General features: G+C 38.5%; 1 protein-coding gene across 14 annotated transcripts in view; it reads left to right on the top strand.

The window, feature by feature from the left end:
- Positions 1-18,394, top strand: part of MCF2L (MCF.2 cell line derived transforming sequence like) — a 158,981-nt gene that overhangs the window by 88,275 nt on the left and 52,312 nt on the right. For all 14 annotated transcript variants that reach the window (XM_061472710.1, XM_061472712.1, XM_061472698.1 and 11 more), the window contains 2 exons: positions 7,521-7,604; positions 16,900-17,014. In XM_061472710.1, the coding sequence (XP_061328694.1) occupies positions 7,521-7,604; positions 16,900-17,014 (199 nt within the window). The remainder of the gene's footprint in view (positions 1-7,520; positions 7,605-16,899; positions 17,015-18,394) is intronic.

Genomic DNA, 18,394 nt, shown 5'->3' with positions numbered 1-18,394 from the left:
CATGTATTTTTCTGCACAGAGAGGGTTGAAAACAGGTGGTTTCAGTAAGAAGAATGTTTGGTGTGGTTGCCTGAAAAGATGTCTACTTTAGCAGATGTGTTTAAGCTTTGTGATTGCATCATTAGTTCTTAAGTCATGATGAAGTCCTATAATTTGCCTGCAGCTCTTTTATTAGGAGTTGATGTTTCCATTTTCCATATTTTTAAGGCTTCCCCTTCTTTGCGAGGCTCTAGTACTTAGAAAGCAAAATTCCTTTAATGGTTTTCTCAGAGCATTAAATCTTACTAAATACAGTTGGCAAAATCTAGCATTTTTATTATTCCATGGAGACTTGGTTGCTTAAGTACTGAGACACATCTGGGTCACTCATTACTAGAGTGTTACTAGAATACTAGAATTACTAGAATATTACTAGAGTGCTGGCTAGGGGAGCATTCTCTGCTGCTCAGTCTGTATCTGATATTTCTCCAGAAAAAAAAAAAGAAAATTTTGCTTTTTGCAAAATCTGCTGCTCGTAGGTGACTGAGTACATCTGACACTTTAGAAATGTTTTTATACTACACACTCAGCATGATTTGCAGCATTAAGGAGTTAATGATGCTGCAGTTTGGAACTATTTTAATGCTGGTTTTGTGGCATGGTTCCTAGCAGTCTGAAACCATCCTGCAAGAACAGAAAAGGGTTTACCAGCAGGCTTCTCTTTCTCATGGAAAGAGGATGAGAGGAATATTATTGTTGTAACAGTGATAGCATGCTGTATGCAGCAGGTTAATTTTTACTTGTAGGTAGTAAGTAAATGTGACCGTATTGTTGCCTTTTAAGTCCTCTTTGTGGCTAACAAAATCTTTGTTATAATATGGCTGTGTGGCATGACTCAAGGTTCCCTGTACTTCTCAGTTTGGGAAGGGAGTACTTATTATGACTTGAAATAGCACAGAGAACATCTCTTTCTCACCAAAAACATACTAGGTTCACCTTAGCACTGGATGGACCAAAAGCATGGGGAAAAAAATGTAATTAATGACATAATCGGTAACAGTTTCATATTTCCTGCAAAAAATAACATCAGCTTTCCTCCCCCCTGCCCTTTTACCTTGTTTTAGAATTTTTTCAAGTACAAAGAAATACTAGGTCTTGTTGTTGATCCCTAGATTGACTTTCTAATTATTACAGCATTTTCTTCTAGTTACAGATTAGCAAGTATTTGGTCACTCTTTTAAGCTGTATCCAAAATTAAAGCTGATCCCTGAGAAGCTGTGGGACTATGGAGTATGTGTGTCAAGCAGGTGTGACTGATGAAGCAAAGAGGAAGAAGCTGTAGTATTTAGGACTGTATCCTGTAAGTACAGCTACTGTATGTGGAAAAGGGAGGATTATATTTGCTCTCATGTTTGTGCTTTGAGGTGATACTATTTAGGCAAACCATGACAAAGAATTTTGTTGCCTTTTGCAGAAGGGGAGGTGGAAGAAGAAAGAGAACAACACCAAGTACATCCTTTGACATACAAGTGGTCAAACCCCAAAATTTTAGGGAAGAGTTTGGGAGAAACCAAAATCTTTGCTAGCCCTCGAATCATGCTTTTGAGCAGGTATGGGGACAATTACACCTCCTGTAATATTGTGCCAACCCAGCAACACTGCATTTGCTGTATGCCTCTATTTTATTTTATTATTTTTTTAAGGATCAGTGTTTAATCTCCTTACCTGGAACTGAACCATTATCCTTGCAGTTTTGTAGATAGTCCTGTGCTAAATCTCCAACTCTGATCAAGAAGAAGAAAGAGGTGGACTTCTTTTATTTTGCATTGCAGGAAGTAGGAGTTAAATTTTTTTGTTATTTCACCCATGAAAATTTTCTGCCCCTTGTATTTAAATTCTGGAATTGCAGCCTCTTGGTGTTAATTTATTTGTCTTCGAAGTAGTTGTGGTATTCTTCAAGTATGATTAAATGAGCAGAGTTATCAAGTTTCATTTCAATTGAATAATTTAAATATTACCAAAACTTAGGGGTCATGAAAAGTGCTGCAGAAATATCACAGACTTTGTGGAAGATCTTCATGCTCAAGGATTCTGATGTATGAGGCATTCAAAACACCACTCAAACAATAGATGCCTCTGTCCACTGTGTATGGGCTTATAACAGAGGGAACATTACTCCTGAAGTTTTAGATTTTCTTTGGCAGTACCGTTTTCAAATCTTGACTCAACTAGACCCTTACTTAACACTGAAAAGGTGTGGGTTCCAGTCTGGCCTATTGTAGCTACACGTGTCATGGGCTACACATTTCTGTAGCCTATTGTGGCAATAGGCTATAGAGGCCTAGAAAATGAACTGATGCTAGTAATGCTGCAGCGGTTGAACTTATATAAAGCATGATTCACTTAAAAGTATCTTAAGTTGAGGATCTGGTTTATGCACCAGGGCTCTTGAGAGGAAATTGTCTTTTCTGACTTATAGAGGGAATGGGAATCGTAGCTTGACTGTAGGTTGTAAAGCTGTTACAAGTAAAATTCATATATAACTGTATCATCTAAAATGTTTCTTGGACACCCAGTGCCATATGAACCTGTTTGGAACACTAGGTTGCTTTATTTCTCTTCGTGCTGGCAATTGAGATGTTGGTAGAAGCAAGGAATTTGTATTTCCTGCTTGCGTGGGATGTTTTAGCTCACCAGAAATGAACAAGTTGTGAGAGCACTGTTTTACCCAGGTGATAATTTCCTTCCCAACTACACTTTAGCAGAAAGCATGAGAATTCCAGAGGTTTCATCAGTTGCTTTTCCTGGCCCTTTGTTTTGATTGCAGTGTAGTCAAATAAAATAGAAATTAACTCTTCCTGAAGATATTTCAAACCAGTGAGGTTTTAATACTTAATGAACACTGGCATGAACTCCTGTCATCTGCCTCTTGTAGATGCAAATAGCACATGAACCCAAGGAACTAGGCCTGCAGCTGTTGTGCTTGAGCACACCTAGCAGAGAGCTTGCAGACATTGTCAGTATTTAGCAGTGCTTTTTCAAATTCAGTTTAAAACTGGAGACCTCTCTCAGCATCTTTACTAGCTCAGTAGTTTCATGTGGGTTAGCATGGAAGAGGGCTCTCTTCACTAGTTCTGCTGCTCTGGCCCTTCCTCCTTTGGGGGCTACACAAAGGAACTGACTGTTAGTGATGGTGGTCGGGGGGTGAAGATGAAGAGGGAAGAATGAGGAAATGAAAGGTTTGCCTTGAGGCTGAGAGAGATGAAGGGACTGTTCTGAAAGTCATTATCTTGCATTTATAATTACCAGATGGGAGGGTGCTTTAATGAAGAGATTTTTCAAATGAAGACCCCCTTCATAAAGGGCATTCAACTTTTTGAGTGGGTAGGCTGTTGCAGAGGAGAAGCAAAACAAAACTGGTTTAGAAAAAGACATATTTTTTTCAATATAAGGCATGAATTTCATAGAGAAGCCATAGATATGTTTTCAGGAAAATCTTGATGATTTGGCTAGAAAGAGGAAGAAAAAAAATCATTTGTAGTTTGCTTTGTGGTGGGCTCTTGGGATCTATGCTGAAAGGCATAATTGTGTCTGTATGTGTACAAACAGGATGGCTTTCAAGTTGGTATAGAGTAATGGCCATAGAATTTCGGGCAGAACTAATGAAAGGTTGGTGTAATTCCAACTGGCTCAGTGGAAATTTGATTAAACCCATTACGAGAGGCTCATGAGTTGTGTCCGGAGACTTCCTTCCATGTAATGTAGATACGGTCTGTTCAGATTCCCCTTCAGTGTTGTCTTATGTGAAGATGGTTTTGCTTACACATATCAGACAAACTCTGAATGATGATGAGTTTCAGTTTGATCAGAAAAGAAAGGGGAACCTTTTACCAGTAAGTGAAACAGTGAAACTCTTGACTTGAGTGACATTGATTGTTTCCTCAGATCCAGGTTTCTTCAGGGTTTACTGGCATCTGGTAATTCAAGTACAAGTTATCTCTGTGTCCTCATGCTTAAATCTGTCGTCCTGCTTCATTTGAAATGCAGTCAGGTGTGTTTGATGGGATGGGGTCAGGCCCCTTTAAGCCATCTTTCTCCATTGTAGAGACAGGACTATCAAAGCAAGATTTAAAACTGAATTAGAAGATGATATATATGTAAGACTGTCATTCACATTTTTAGAGAGAAATGATTTTTTTCTAAGAACCACATATTTAACTGACTCCTTTATGTTAGTAAGATGACAATTCTCTCCTCTCTTATAATTTAAGGGCTAAATAATGTGGCTTTTGTTTAAAGAGCCTCCAGTTGTTGGCTTAGGAAAAAAAAATGTACATTCCCAGCTATTGTGTGTATTCAGCTTTAAATAATGATGATGATGATAAAAAGAGGTAAAAATTTTACAGAATATTATTTTACTGTTCATTAGCACCTACAATAGGAGGAGCACAATAAATCCCAGGGGCTTTCTTTTAAGCAAGCTACTCTCGAAAACTCTTTTTAATTGAGCTCTTCAGGAAAGTCTTGTGTATTCTAGCACATTCTGATATAAGCATCTTTTTTTCAGCTATGGATTTTGGATACTGTAAAACAGATGAACTTTTAGTTCTCTGTTTTGAAAATACTACATAAAGCAGACCGTGTAGAAAGGGGAAAATCATGGCTGTGTAAATCTTAATCCATGTAAGTGAAAGCAGAGTTCAAGACTACAAAAATACCTTATAAAACAGTGAAAGATTTTCAGTAATTCTGTATTTTAATGTGCACTTAATTAGCTTTACTAAAATGGAAGTTGACCCTAAGGAATTTAGCAGGTGGCAGATTCTCTATTTAAAGAATATTTCCAAGAAATTATTTTCCCTAAAGTCCATGAGTGTAAGGAGTGTCTGCCCTTTCACAGACTGTTTAGCATGCCTGCCTTTTGTTACTTTATCCTGTTAAAGAAATGGTGTGTTCAATTAATGATGGACAAAATTGAAGTGAAATCAGATTAAGTCCCAAACTGTGATGAAATGTTTTTTCTAGAGGGATGCTAAATATGAAGGAAATGATGCAGAGCAATGAGGTTTTACAATTGCATCTCCTCTGAAAGGAAGCAGAGGGTATTGGAGAGGGATTTCTGGCTATATCTGTGAGCACTGACATGGGGTTCAAGCATATCCAGTCAAGCTGCTGGATGGGAAATGGTCAGCAGTTCCAAGAGCTGCATTTTCTTGCTTTGTTTTGAACTGCTATTGGTTATCTTGGTTGTTTCAAATTGTTAAAAATGATCTCTGATGTTAATGCATATTCTGCTTCCAGAAGTGTGTCCAGAAACCAAATCAGCAAGAGCAATTTGAGATGTGATTTGGTAGACAGCGCAGCAGGAAGGGCTGCTGGAGGTTTTCTGTCTGTAAGGGTGCACGGTGTGCTGCTCCTCCAGTTGCAAACAGACTGGCTCTTAAATTTATGTTTAAACTAAGTTTAAAACAGGGGTGGGAAAATACTGCCTTTTCAGTGGAACGGTGTTTGCCGACAAGGTTGTGGGGCTGCCCTGTGCTGCTTGCAAAAGCTGCTGCTTCTACCAGAGGGAATGTTCAGGCAATCAAATCTAGAATCTAGCCTTGGACCTTTATACAGCACAAGTCAGGACTACAGTGGGATTGGTATCGTGGACACATGAGGAAAGTGCAATCATTATAATTATATATTTGGGAAACACAAAAGGATTTTATCCTGCTTTATGAATGTCTTGCCTGCTTGAATGTTGTGTGTCATGTATTTACTTACATATATAAAACACACCTATTTTATTACATGCTTAAGTTACAGTAATGAAAATTATTTTTGCCTGTGACTGTAGGCAGGATGGCATGTAACAAAGGGATTACATTCTTTTCCCTTTTCCCATCTCCCATCAAAAAATGAGGCACTGATCGGATAATAGTTTATATTCCGGTAAATGGGTCCACCTGCAGGCATAGTTTTGGAGAATCAGGGGTGTTTAGTTTCTTAAACACTGCTGCTGGAGGACTTCTTATATTAAAAGGCACTGACAATTAACATAAAGTCTAAAATCCTTTTGCCTTTAGAGGGCAGGGTCCATCGTTCTGGAGATGACTTGGCCATCTGCAGTTGGCTTTAGAAAGATCTGTGTTCAGTTTTCTCTTAAGAACATTAAGATGATGACATAACTGAGGGTCTGGGTGAAATATGACTTAAAAGTCACTAATGTACTTGACAGTGTGGTATGCAGAGGTCTTCTGATCAAGCAACAGTTCACCGGATGGAGGAAAATAGCTCTGATCAGTGTGTGACCTTGAAAATGGTCATGGGTTTTCCTCTGCCTGACTGGCTGAAAGAGAACAGAGAAGTTCTGTTTCCTGGTATTAGTTGTTGCTTATCTGGAACAAGTAACTGAAAATGGGGCTTTTTGCTGTTCTTAAATAGCTGCAATTCTCAGAATTTTCTATATATGAGAATCACTTATAAGAAATGAGTGGTGCTCTGCTCAAGATGTAGCATTTGAAAGAACTCAGTAATAGCAAGTCCCGTCCTGAGGGCCAGAGCTCTACTCCTGCTTTATCAGCTTCTGCTTCAAGGCAGATGACACTTATCCTTGCATCACTTTTAGGTTTTTACTTAGACTCTGATACTCAGAACTGTGAATATGCATAGAAAAACTATCTTAATGGCATTCCAGTGTATACATTAAAAAAAAATAAACTTCTTTATACAATGTCAGATGAAAAGAAATGTTCAAAACCGAATAATGAAAATTACAGGTTATCCCTTCACTACATTTCAGTCAGGCTAAAAATGTAGAATAATTATTTTTTAGGAATTCCAAAGGAGTAAAACTTTTTTATTTCTTATAGAGCAATGAGATCATAGTTTAATGAACGGGGCAACTCTGTGTCAGACAGTCTGTATCATGCTCAGCGTAACTTAGGTTTCTGCTTGACCTCTGGAAATACGCTGTGGGAAACATTTCTGCTCAAACACTATGGCAAAAAATGAAAACTCAGGAAAGCAGTATGTTTGTCATTAGGCTGAAGTGAAAGGGCTGAGATAAAAGATTAAGCGGTACGTTTCATTGTGTAAGTATGAATGTGTGTGTTCAGTGTGAGGATATACTTTCAACCCTGTTCTACCTTCTTGAATGCTATTGCTTTGGGGTATTTGAACATTAGACAACAGGCTAGAGGGATCTTAAGTTTCTCTTTCTGTGTGAGTTGAGAAGATTTTAATAAAAATTGAATTTGATGTGTAAAAATCCCCACTGTTTAATATCATTCCTGAGGAATATTAGCTCTTCAATGGTTCAGTGACATCCCTCACTGCTTCCAAGTGTCAGCAAATCCACATTACTTCACTCTTTTATCAGTATGCTGTTCAAAGAAAAGCTTGCCCTTGGCACACACTTGAAAAATTTCAAAACTTGGACAGTTTTCTGGGTGTTTATGGGGTTTTTTTGTTTGTTTTTCTTTTTTATGTCTGCTGTGACATTTTACACAAGATGAGTTCTGCAATGCAAATTTAATTTTTTTTTTCCTCCACAGATGAAATCATGCATCAGGATATCATTCCCCTCTATGCTGCAGATATTCAGGACCAGTTAAAGAAACAATTTGCTTACCTGTCAGGTAAGACTATGGTGTTCCCTCCTATACACATTTCTTAGATGAATGCTTCAGCCTGTTGTGCTTTCACAGTTTCTGATGTCTGATACAGGAGAAATTCGTATTTATGAGCAACTCAAAATACAGCCTATCTAGACTTGGTACTTAAGGATTTACAAGATGGGTTTTTTTTATTTAAAAAAAAGAAGTCTAATAGAAATTTTAGATTATAGTTAATTTTTCAGTTAACTGGACAATGCAGCATGGATGTGTTGGTGGTTGCTATGGTCTTGCAGTCCTTGGCCCACAGCCTCAGCTGCCACTGTCAGGTTTGATACTGAAGCCCAAGCTGACCCCTTGGTCTCAACCTAAGTGCTGAAATGAGCAGCACGGTACCATGTTCCCCTGCAGCCTCAGTGCTAGGGTCAGGCACATATAGCATCAAGATCTGGGATAGGGTTTTTGGTGTGGTATTACCGTCTGCCATCTACAAAGGAACCTGCTTAGGTGTAAAACCATCTCCAAAAGCAGCACAGCCATATTCACCCAGCACAGAGCATCTTTCCCCCTGGATAACCTGTGCCAGGTAGGTGATGGGGACCTGTGTTTGTGCCAAGCAAATGTTGGCTGCAGAACTTGGTCCATCTCAATGCTGGGACCATCACTGGCTCATAATGGGTAAAAGGAGATATAGTTCATTTGCTCAATGATCAGGCTGTGTCAGGTGGCTGACAAGCTTCTGAGTTTGTTTTCACCCTTCCTGCCTGTAAAGCTCTCCTCGTTGTGCAGCAGTGAACTTGCTGGAGTTATTGCCCTGCCCTTCCTTCCATACATAGGCTTTGCAGAGCTGCCCTGCCCTGCCTCCTTCAGTATAAGGAGCATTTGCCCCATGTTGTGGGACAAGTGAATCATTATTACATCTCTGGGCTGAAGCTGCGCTTTAAAGCTATTCCCTTTTCCTTTTAACCCCTCAATGCATAAGATCAAGAGACATGGGAGAATGAAGAAATATGCTACTTTGCATGGTAATAGCTCATTGAATCCTGTACTTATAATTAACCATTAATTACGATTTATCCCTGCCACACAAGGTAAACTAAGCGTGGGTCTGTGGTAGTGACTGTGTTTTCTAAGGGGTGGTGGTAGCACTTAGAAATAACATTATTTTGTTTATGAAGTTGGCTGTTCATGCTCCATTTGAAATGATGGTACTTAAGCTACAATTGTGTTTTTTTTTTTTTGTCAGTTGACTTTCCAGGCTCTTCCTTCTTACTCAGGCTCAGAAAACAGCTCATAATAGTGTTATACAAGAATGAGCATATTTGGGAACCAGGAAGTAGGGTTTACACTTCGTGCCTCAAAAATGAGGGGAGAAACTGATAAGTTGAAAAAAAATCTCATTGGGTCCAATTGGAAATTGTTTACATTTTAAGATTGTTGAGTTCACACAACTACAAGCATCTTCAGCGTACCTTACATGCACTGTGCAGTGGAGCTTAGTAAGAGCTGCCATTCCTCATTCTATTCTATTTATTCACTCTGCTGTCTACTAGAAGTCTGGGTTTTTTTCCTGAAATACTAGGCCAGCTGCATTACCGTGGGCTGTAACTATATTCTCTGTTGTATTTTATTATTCTTGGGCAATGTGACTGTTGGGCATTTTCATTTCACTTTGGACTTCAACTCTGTTATGGTAATATTCTATTGTGGGACACTAACAGTCAATTTTCTGTGCTGTACCAAATAATGGTACAGGTTCTGTGAGCAAAGGAGTAGAGATAATGTTTTGATAATTTGATTTATGCACAATTTGTTCCTGCAGTTGTGCTACCAAGTGGCTTTGCTGTAATGTCAGTTAAGACACTCATAGTTCAGGTGAAGGGGATTTTTCTGCTTATTACTAAGTTGCCTTGGAAATAGAATTTTAGGACCTAGTGTAAAAACTGTTAAAATGAATGTCCATAGATTACAAATACATTTAGTAGATATCATCTTTGCAGGTATGGTGATTTGAATAATGTGTTAGATGCTTTTCAAGGTTTAGGTTTTGGCTTTGTAACAGGAATGTGACATATACTTGAGAATCACTTTAGTGTCTCTAATAGGATGTATCTAGGTCTCGTGGAACACTTGCTTGAATAGTGAAAGAAACCTAGTCTACTTCTGTGCCTAAAGACTGTACCCCTTCTGGGCTACTTCCTGTGTTTTGGTGTAAATTGGGGTCATTTTTTTTCCCTTGTTCTCTTTTCCTCAGCAGATACAAAGTAATTTGTGTCCCTCTTTCTGCTACGTCATAATGGAAGTGCTGCAGAAACAGCCAAATTTAGGTTTGGAATGAAAAAAATTTAAACAAAAACTTGCATTAATGCTTCAGTTCCTTATAGTATTTCATTCACATTTTATTTTTATTAGTATTTTCTGTTTTCTTTCCTTGATTGGAAAGGTATTGTGTGACTTTCATACCCAACTTTGCAATGATCTGCCATTGCTGTATGCAGATACGTTAAAATAAATGTAGATGAAGAGGAATGTACAGACAGGTGTGTATGTTTATATGCATTTTGAATTGTACAAGCTATGTGATGTGCAGGTGAGACTCTTGGACACTATAAGTACCGAACCAGTTATTTCAACTTGCTTTCCTTTGAATGCCTCTTTGCACTGAACAACTTCAAACAAAATATTTCCATTAAAAGAAATACAAATATGAGTTCATGGTACTTGCATTTTTACCCATCAATCCATAGTTGTTTTTCCTGCTGTTGGAAAAAGTTAGCATTGGTACTAGCTTTCCAAATGCTCATATCTGTCCTTTTAAATTATCATTCTAAATAATAAGCTTCTCTTCGCTCTTTGTAACTTTATTTACTTGGCTATGTTCTTGCTCACCTGTGGTGAAATGACCTGAAAATACCTCACTAGTTAAACTGTTCCCTTTGAAGTCTCCACAGGTGCCAAGTCTGTCTGTAAAATTGTGTTTGAGAACTTCTGAGTGGGTCCTGTACCACATACATTGCATCAGTTAGTTAAAAATTTCGACTCTATGCTGCTGATGCAACATGGTCAATGTCTGTTGCACATTGACAGTGGAAGAGGTATTATGTAGCAGTTTCTGTCTTGTGCAGGTATAAACTTAACTGCTGTTTTATATTCACTGTCTTAAACCCACTGTCCATAGAGATTTATTTTTTTTAAAGAAAAAAAAATAGTAAAAAAAAGAAAAGAAAGAAATGAATCCTTGGCTAAGAGATCTCCAGTTCAAATACATTCAGGTACAAATTTACTTATCTCAGTCTGGTTTCTGAGCCAGTACACTTGCTGCTTATGAGCCTGGGCTGATGCAGCTTGGAAAGGTACACAAATAAAAATTCTCTCTCATTTCAAGGAAAGAATATTTCTCTAATTCTATTTTTATTTTCAAAGGGTATGCAGAGAAGTTTTTATCCACTACCTCATTGAAGTCTACATGTAATTTCAGATACTCCTAAGTACTCCAGTGTATTATGCAAGGAGAAAGGAGAAATTCTTTATCAGAAACATAGAGACATAATAGCTGAACTACCATAACAGTAAAGCAAAATCTGTAGTAAGCCTTTCTCTCATTCAGGCAAGGAATTTGCTTTTGACATGACTGCAAATAAGGTTACTTTACTTAAGTTAGGTCTTTTGAACCAAAGATGTAGTTCTAAACTGTTTAATGATGTTGATGCTCCTGCTTTTGTGTGTGCATATTGATCAACATAGGGATCACTTTTTTTTCTAAATAGTCTGAAAGCTATTTAATTTGCATTATAGATTCAGGCTGGAAGACCTATCTCTTTGCTCCATCATCATCCAATTATATCCAGCTACCTTGCTTCCTTTTTGTGGGGTTAGGCAGAGTATTTCTAAGAAAAACTTTCCTTATGTCTGAGGAGGGGAATAATTAGGGAAACATTGCAAAATGGTTTCCTGCTCTTCTTTCCTGGAAGTCTAACCAATCTCTTTGCTGTTCCTGTATTTTGCCGGCCTTACCAAAAAAATCCCACAATAGTGTGTCTTTCACAACACTGTGAGGTATTACCCTTTTCTCTATGTGTGTGTGCACCCACACGTGTGTAGTTTAGCTGCTGTACAATTCATAGTTTTTGTAATTTTCCCTGTTAGTGCCATCTTAAATGGAAATGAAATTATTTCTTATTTGAGATTGGTTTTGGACACCAAGTCAGTAACATACCTTTTGATTACATTTGTGTAAAACAGTGTTATAATTTCCTTGGTTTGGCACTACTGCTATCACCCTACCTGCTTAATCATAGAATCATAGAATAGAATCATAGAATAGTTAGGGTTGGAAAGGACCTTAAGATCATTTAGTTCCAACTCCCCTGCCATGGGCAGGGACACCTCACACTAAATGATATCACCCAAGGCCTCATCCAACCTGTTCTTGAGCACTGCCAGGGATGGAGCATTCACAACCTCCCTGGGCAAACCTTTCCAGTGCCTCACCACCCTAACAGGAAATAATTTCCTCCTTATATCCAATCTAAACTTCCCCTGTTTAGTTTTGAACCCGTTACCCCTTGTCCTGTCACTACAGTCCCTAATGAAGAGTCTCTCCCCAGCATCCCTATAAGCCCCCTTCAGATACCGGAAGGCTTCTATGAGGTCTCCACACAGCCTTCTCTTCTCCAGGCTGAACAGCCCCAACTTCCTCAGCCTGTCTTCATACGGGAGGTGCTCCAGTCCCCTGATCATCCTCGTGGCCCTCCTCTGGACTTGTTCCAACAGTTCCATGTCCTTTTTATGTTGAGGACACCAGAACTGCACACAATACTCCAGGTGAGGTCTCATGAGAGCAGAGTAGAGGGGCAGGATCACCTCCTTTGACCTGCTGGTCACGCTCCTTTTAATGCAGCCCAGGATACGATTGGCTTTCTGGGCTGCAAGCGCACGCTGAAGCCAGCTCATGTTCGTTTTCTCATCAGCCAACACTCCCACATCCTTCTCCGCAGGGCTGCTCTGAATCTCTTCTCTGCCCGACCTGTAGCTGTGCCTGGGATTGCTCCGACCCAGGTGTAGGACCTTCCACTTGTCATGGTTTTAATAAAAAACCCCAAACAAAACAAACCCAAAAGATATTACAGCTGTGATAGGAGCAGTTAGATGTTGCAGATTATAAAGAATAAAAGCTAAATTACCTAGACATAAGGTAAATTTTACCAGTCCCATCTCACAATAGTACCGCTAGTTTTCCAAGTATAATTTTTCCACTCCATTCGTACACAAGATCACAATGCTTTGGGTCCACACAACTTTAATTGTTGGTGCTGTTGTTTAAATAATTATATGCAAAAGTTAGGAACATGAAGTGCTGTTTCTTAAGCACAGTTAAGTGATTTTGCTGCCTAACCCATGGAGCTAATGCAATTCAACATGTTTTTAACATGTGCTTTTTTCCAAAACCCAGTGTTGTTGCTGTTTTAAAAACCAGCTTTAGACTAAGGCATGTAGATCTGTTTAGAAGAGCTCCACCTAACTGGAGGTTTAGTAAAATTTTAGATGTTTAGCCACTGAAAAATTACCATTTCAGAGCAGTAATCTGTGTTTTCTTTTATACCACATCTGTTAAAGAAGTTTCAGTTAAATAGGTTGTAAAAGTCAGGTGTGAGTTAATAAAAAAGTTTGCCTTTAATGAAGTCTCATGGAAGTAGGATGGAAGCAGGTCCACTTCATTTGAAGCGGTGTGGTAGTTTTTTAATTGCTGATATGTGCTCTTTACTTCTATGATGTTTCCATTTTTAGACTGAAAAGTAATAATCCTCTCAGTTGGAGAATGTTCCTTACAGCTGCATGTTATGAGACAAGTCTCAAGTGATTCTTGGGAACCATTTCAGGTAAAATGTGTGTGGACTGATTGCACACGCTTAACGGCTGTGTTCTCTTAAGGCATGTGTTCTCTTATGCACTTTACAATAAACAAAACCTAAAGCTGGCACTCAGGTGACATTTGTTTAATATTTCAAGAAGAAATAATGTTGAATGTTTTTCCACATTTTCATAGACTCACAGAACAGTTTGGAAGGAACCTTTAAAGGTCGTCTAGTCCAACCCCCGCTCTGTGGGTAAGGACATAATTCACTAGTCAGGTTGCTCAATCTCCATCCAACCTGACATTTGCATAGTTACAACAGTATTTATATTTTTTAACAAAAAAGAAGGGGACTTAATATCCTTTCAGAAATTTATATTTTAAAAAACCCTGGCAACTAAAATTAGACTAAGAAAATATTCTCAATGCTCTCAAGGACATACTTGGTTCTCTTAGGAATGCATAAAACTATTCAATTCCAGCTGTATAGGTGAGAGCATCCCTGGTTATCCCTAGAAATAGGAGAGTGGGCTTGTGTGTGCCAGTGTGTACAGAACTTGCCCCATAAATAAATTTAGTTTGTTCCACAGATGTGGCTGAAGTTTCAGTGTTGTGAGCTAGAGGTGAAGGAGAAAGAGATGATTTTCCCATGGTTATGACTGAAGTAATTAGAAGTAGTAACTCTATCAACCAACCTAAATTTATTAAAACGTTACAGTTAAATTGCTACTTTTTTGGATGGTGATTAAAATTCCGGTCACTTGTTTTAAAAATTACTCTGTACAAACTGAATTATTTTCATGAATTGTAGCACTCAAAGATCATCTAAGTTTACATTTCATTCTTTTTGCAATTGGGTGTATATAATTCGGAGATGTTGGAAGGTCATAATGTGAATTGGTTTTAATAAAATGCTTTAAATTTTTGCCTTAAACCTGTGTTTCAAGAAGGATGGGAGAAGTAAATCGTTCATTTTGTCACTCATCTGCTTTCCGTCTCACTAAAAACAATAAAACCCAACCTAGATTCCTAAACTTTTGTGTTTATCTCTTCCCTCTAAATTCTTTGGCTTGTTTTACTTCTGGGAGAAGGGAAGAAAACTCAGATTTTAAGCAGTGAGTTTAGCAATAAACTGTGCAACGCTGCTTTTGCAGAGGTGAAAACCAAAAAGCGATTCAGGATAAAGGGAAAAAACAATTCCTTTCTGAGTAAGGTTCATTATGAAATATAGGACTCTTTAAAAAGTGAAGCCACCTACTGCTTTTACTATTATTTTAATACAAACAAAATTAATATGTAGAATTTTTAATTTGTTTTATTTCTCATGCCCTTTTTGCAATCTGCTGTGTCAAACACTCAACTGCTTTGCTAGAGTGGACTATCTTCCGCTGATGGCCATGTATTTAAAGTGGCAGTATAGAAAGCAACTTCTATAGGGTCAGTGATGTTAAAGCTGAAATTCTACAGAATTGATTATGTATATCACTTCAGGTCACTGTGCTCTAAGCTCTTTTCTGCAGATGGTCCTGATAGAAAAAAAGCAGTTGAGCAGCATTTCAAGGTACATGTGTGCTTAAGTTCCAGCAGGAAAATACTGGAGAAAAAGGTAATCAGTGAACAACTATCTTCTAGCAGCATGTGGCAGGACGGAGTAATCTCCACCCAAGATAACCATGATGACTATACTAGAAACTTAAAATTAATAGGCAGTGTCAAGGCAGGATGGTGCTATTTGCCCTTGACAATTGGTGGTGGTCTGGAAACTCCCTGAAGGTCAGAGCCTGGGCTTCTGCTTTTAGGATGCGTCCTGCAAGCTTATTGTTGTTGTTCTTTTGTTTCATATGTCCTATTTATAGAAATTAAGTAGAACAAAGCAAGTAACCAGTGGGGATACAGCAAATAATGTGTAATTATATGTAAAAATAGATATTCTAGAGAGAGCAGAGCACCTCATGAGTAACAGAAATAATCATTATCATGCTTGAAACTGCTTGTTTTTAATGAGAGAGGAAAATGCTTTGGTCCCGAGAGCCTGGGTAGAGCAAAAAAGTAATAGAATCAAAATCAGTCTTCACTTACATTAGTATTGTGAATGTTATTTAGCTATAATTAATTACCGTGGCTTAACATTGCCATATTCAGATGTATTGTAAAGGTTATGTTTGCAAACTTGTGATTTTTTGCATAATAGTTGCATTTTCTTGTTGTTTAAATGCATTCAGAACACATTGATTTCTGACAGTTTGATTTCAAGAGCTAGTAGCACCATATTGCCATAAGCTGGTAGATTAAAATCAGATTCACCACAAATTAACATAAGGATAGTATTTGAGCTCTTCTAATTACATGTGGGTTTGGAGTGGAACAGTGATTTCTTTTATCAAATGAACCTGAGCTCAAATATTTCTCTTCTTTTTCTGGTTAGAAGCAAAGACATTGGGAGTGGGTAGTGCACTGTAATTTTCACAAATCACTGTTGCTCTCATGATCGGTGTTGTTAATACAGTTTATAGCTGATTTCTACTCAATTGTAAGATTTTGGGTCTGGAAAAAAAAAAAAATCTTGGTTACTTTACCACAGTAGATTTCTTGACTGTTTTTCTCCTTTCTGTCAATTGTGAAGCAAAGATAACTTTCTAGCAATGTGTCCCTGCTACCCTCTGTCAACTTTGTGCAGTTGCTAGGGCTCAACAAACTCTTTGTCCAGCCTGCCTTTATGAAAATGTGCTGGCTTAAGACATGATACATTAACATTGCTTTTAAAAGAAAATATTACATTTTGCTTATAAGAATGTGTGTGAACTGCATTAAAAAGCATTGCATCTGTGAATACTACCCCAGTGGTGCCAGAAAAGATACAGATAATGCTCATCAGCAGCCATACTGCAGTGTAGGTGTTTGGCTCTGCTTTACCTTTCATAGGTAATTTCAGAAGTTTAACAGGAAATCTCATTTGAAACACTTTCCCCTGTTTCTTTTAATGTTCTGGCCCTTTCTTTACATCATTCTGGAAGCACAGCACCCTGGTGGAAAGGGAATGGGGAGTTGTTGCATGATGAGTTCATACTGGTGAGAAGGTTGAATTCAGTTCAAGATGGAGATTCACCTACTTCATTCTGAATTAACTTTTTTTTCCCACAAAATTAGCTCATTTCTCTCTCCAAATTGGTTATATTTATTTACTTGCAGTTGACATTTATCAGAAGAAAGATGCACTGCCATCTGGTGTCAAAACTGTTCACATGAGCAGACATTTGTATAGAAAACTAATGCGGTGTAACAAGCTCCCTCCAGTAAAACTTCCTAAGCTCTGAAGAAGAAAGTAGGCTGTTCAGAATAAGCAGTGTCCACGCTGATGAGCCCTGCACCAAAAAACCCTGAAGAAACACAGTAGTTTAATTTACTGGGAACTTACTTGCTAAAGGGACTTGTTTATAAACATGCTGCTGCTTGTTTCTTCTGCAGGTGGAAGAGGGGGAGATGGATGCCCTGTTATAACCTTTCCGGACTATCCAGCTTTCAGTGAGATCCCTGAAAAGGAGTTCCAGAATGTCCTGACCTACCTGACAAGCATCCCAAGGTTGAGCACCTGTCTAGGAGAAAATACCCATTTATCTGCTAAGTGATTTTTCACATTTAGTCACATGATGGTGTAAAGATCAGGCTGGTATTTAATTAAAAAAAAAGGAAAATGCAGCTATGGTGCAATGTCAGTAAGTGTTGATTAGTCACAGCTGCTTAACATAGTTGTTAGATGAATCAAATAGTGCTATTTATATTTAACCAGAAAATTACTTCCTGGAAGAATGTATGGATAAAGATTCTGTGATGGACGTTGTCTTCTTGTTTCTTATCTTTGCTGTATCTTAGACTGCAGTGTTCTGTTTTAATTGAAAACATGTATAATTTTGGCAGAGCATGGTAATTCCTAGGTGCTACTCAAGATGTTACTCAGTGTGAGGGAATACTCCGTAGTTACATACCAAGATTTGTCCTAACCACTTGTGCTCTGTTTCCCTGGCTCAGCTGAATATACAGTCTTTGCAGCACATCCAGAACTTGGAGGGTGCTAAGCAGGCCTAGCAATTAATCCTGGCCTTCTTAGAGGGCATGGCAGGGTTATCAATGGGCTGCTCAGTAAAAATTGTGATTTTGTTGAAGATCTGTTAGAGAATGGAATAGTGGAATTCAAGGTCCTGGTGGAAGTGAGGAAGGCAAGTAGTAGAATAAAGTACAGACCCTCAACTTCAAGAAGACAGAGTTTAGGCTTATTCAGGGAAATGGTAAGCGGGATTCAATGGAAAGCAAATCTGAAGAGTAAATTTGCTGAGGAAGGCTGCCAAGTTTTTAAGGGCAGCATCCTCCAAGCACAAGAATCGTACACCCTTGCAAATGAATAGACGTAACAGGAGACTGACCTGGCTGAATGGGGAACTTGTGACTGAGTTGCAGTACGAAGACAGCATACAGGAAGTGAAAGAAGGGACAGGCTACAAAAGGAGAAAAAGGAATACAAAAACATTTTCCAGACACATAGGCATGGCTTCAGGAAAGTCAAAGCACATCTGGAACTAAAGGATAAGAAACAAGGGACATCAAGGACTACTCAAAAAAACCCTTCTGTTGCTTTAACAGTACAGGAACAGACAAGGAAAATGCAGACCTGTGCTGAAGGGGCTGGGTAAATTATTAGCTGCCAACACAGATGAGGCCAAGACACTTAAATTCATTCTTCCTTGATAATGTCTCCCAGACCTGTGTGTTTAGAGTGAGGGTTCACAGAGGAGAATAATTAGCAGTGGGTGAGGATCAAGTCAAGGATCTCTTGAGAAATCTTCACTCCAAATTATTCTTTGGGATGAGATGAGCTATATTGAGAGTGGTGAAGGAGACAGGCAATACGCTTCTCACAGAGATGGGCAGTAGGGAAAGACAAGCTAATGGCTGGAGTGGGAACAGA

This window comes from Pezoporus flaviventris, unplaced genomic scaffold, assembly GCF_033815535.1.
Source record: "Pezoporus flaviventris isolate CSIRO_AGI_PZ_B2104156 unplaced genomic scaffold, CSIRO_AGI_Pfla_v1 ptg000072l, whole genome shotgun sequence".
In the NCBI taxonomy this organism is placed as follows: Eukaryota; Metazoa; Chordata; class Aves; order Psittaciformes; family Psittacidae; genus Pezoporus; species Pezoporus flaviventris.
Note: the sequence above shows the minus strand (reverse complement) of the source record. Positions and strands in the feature narration are given on the sequence as shown.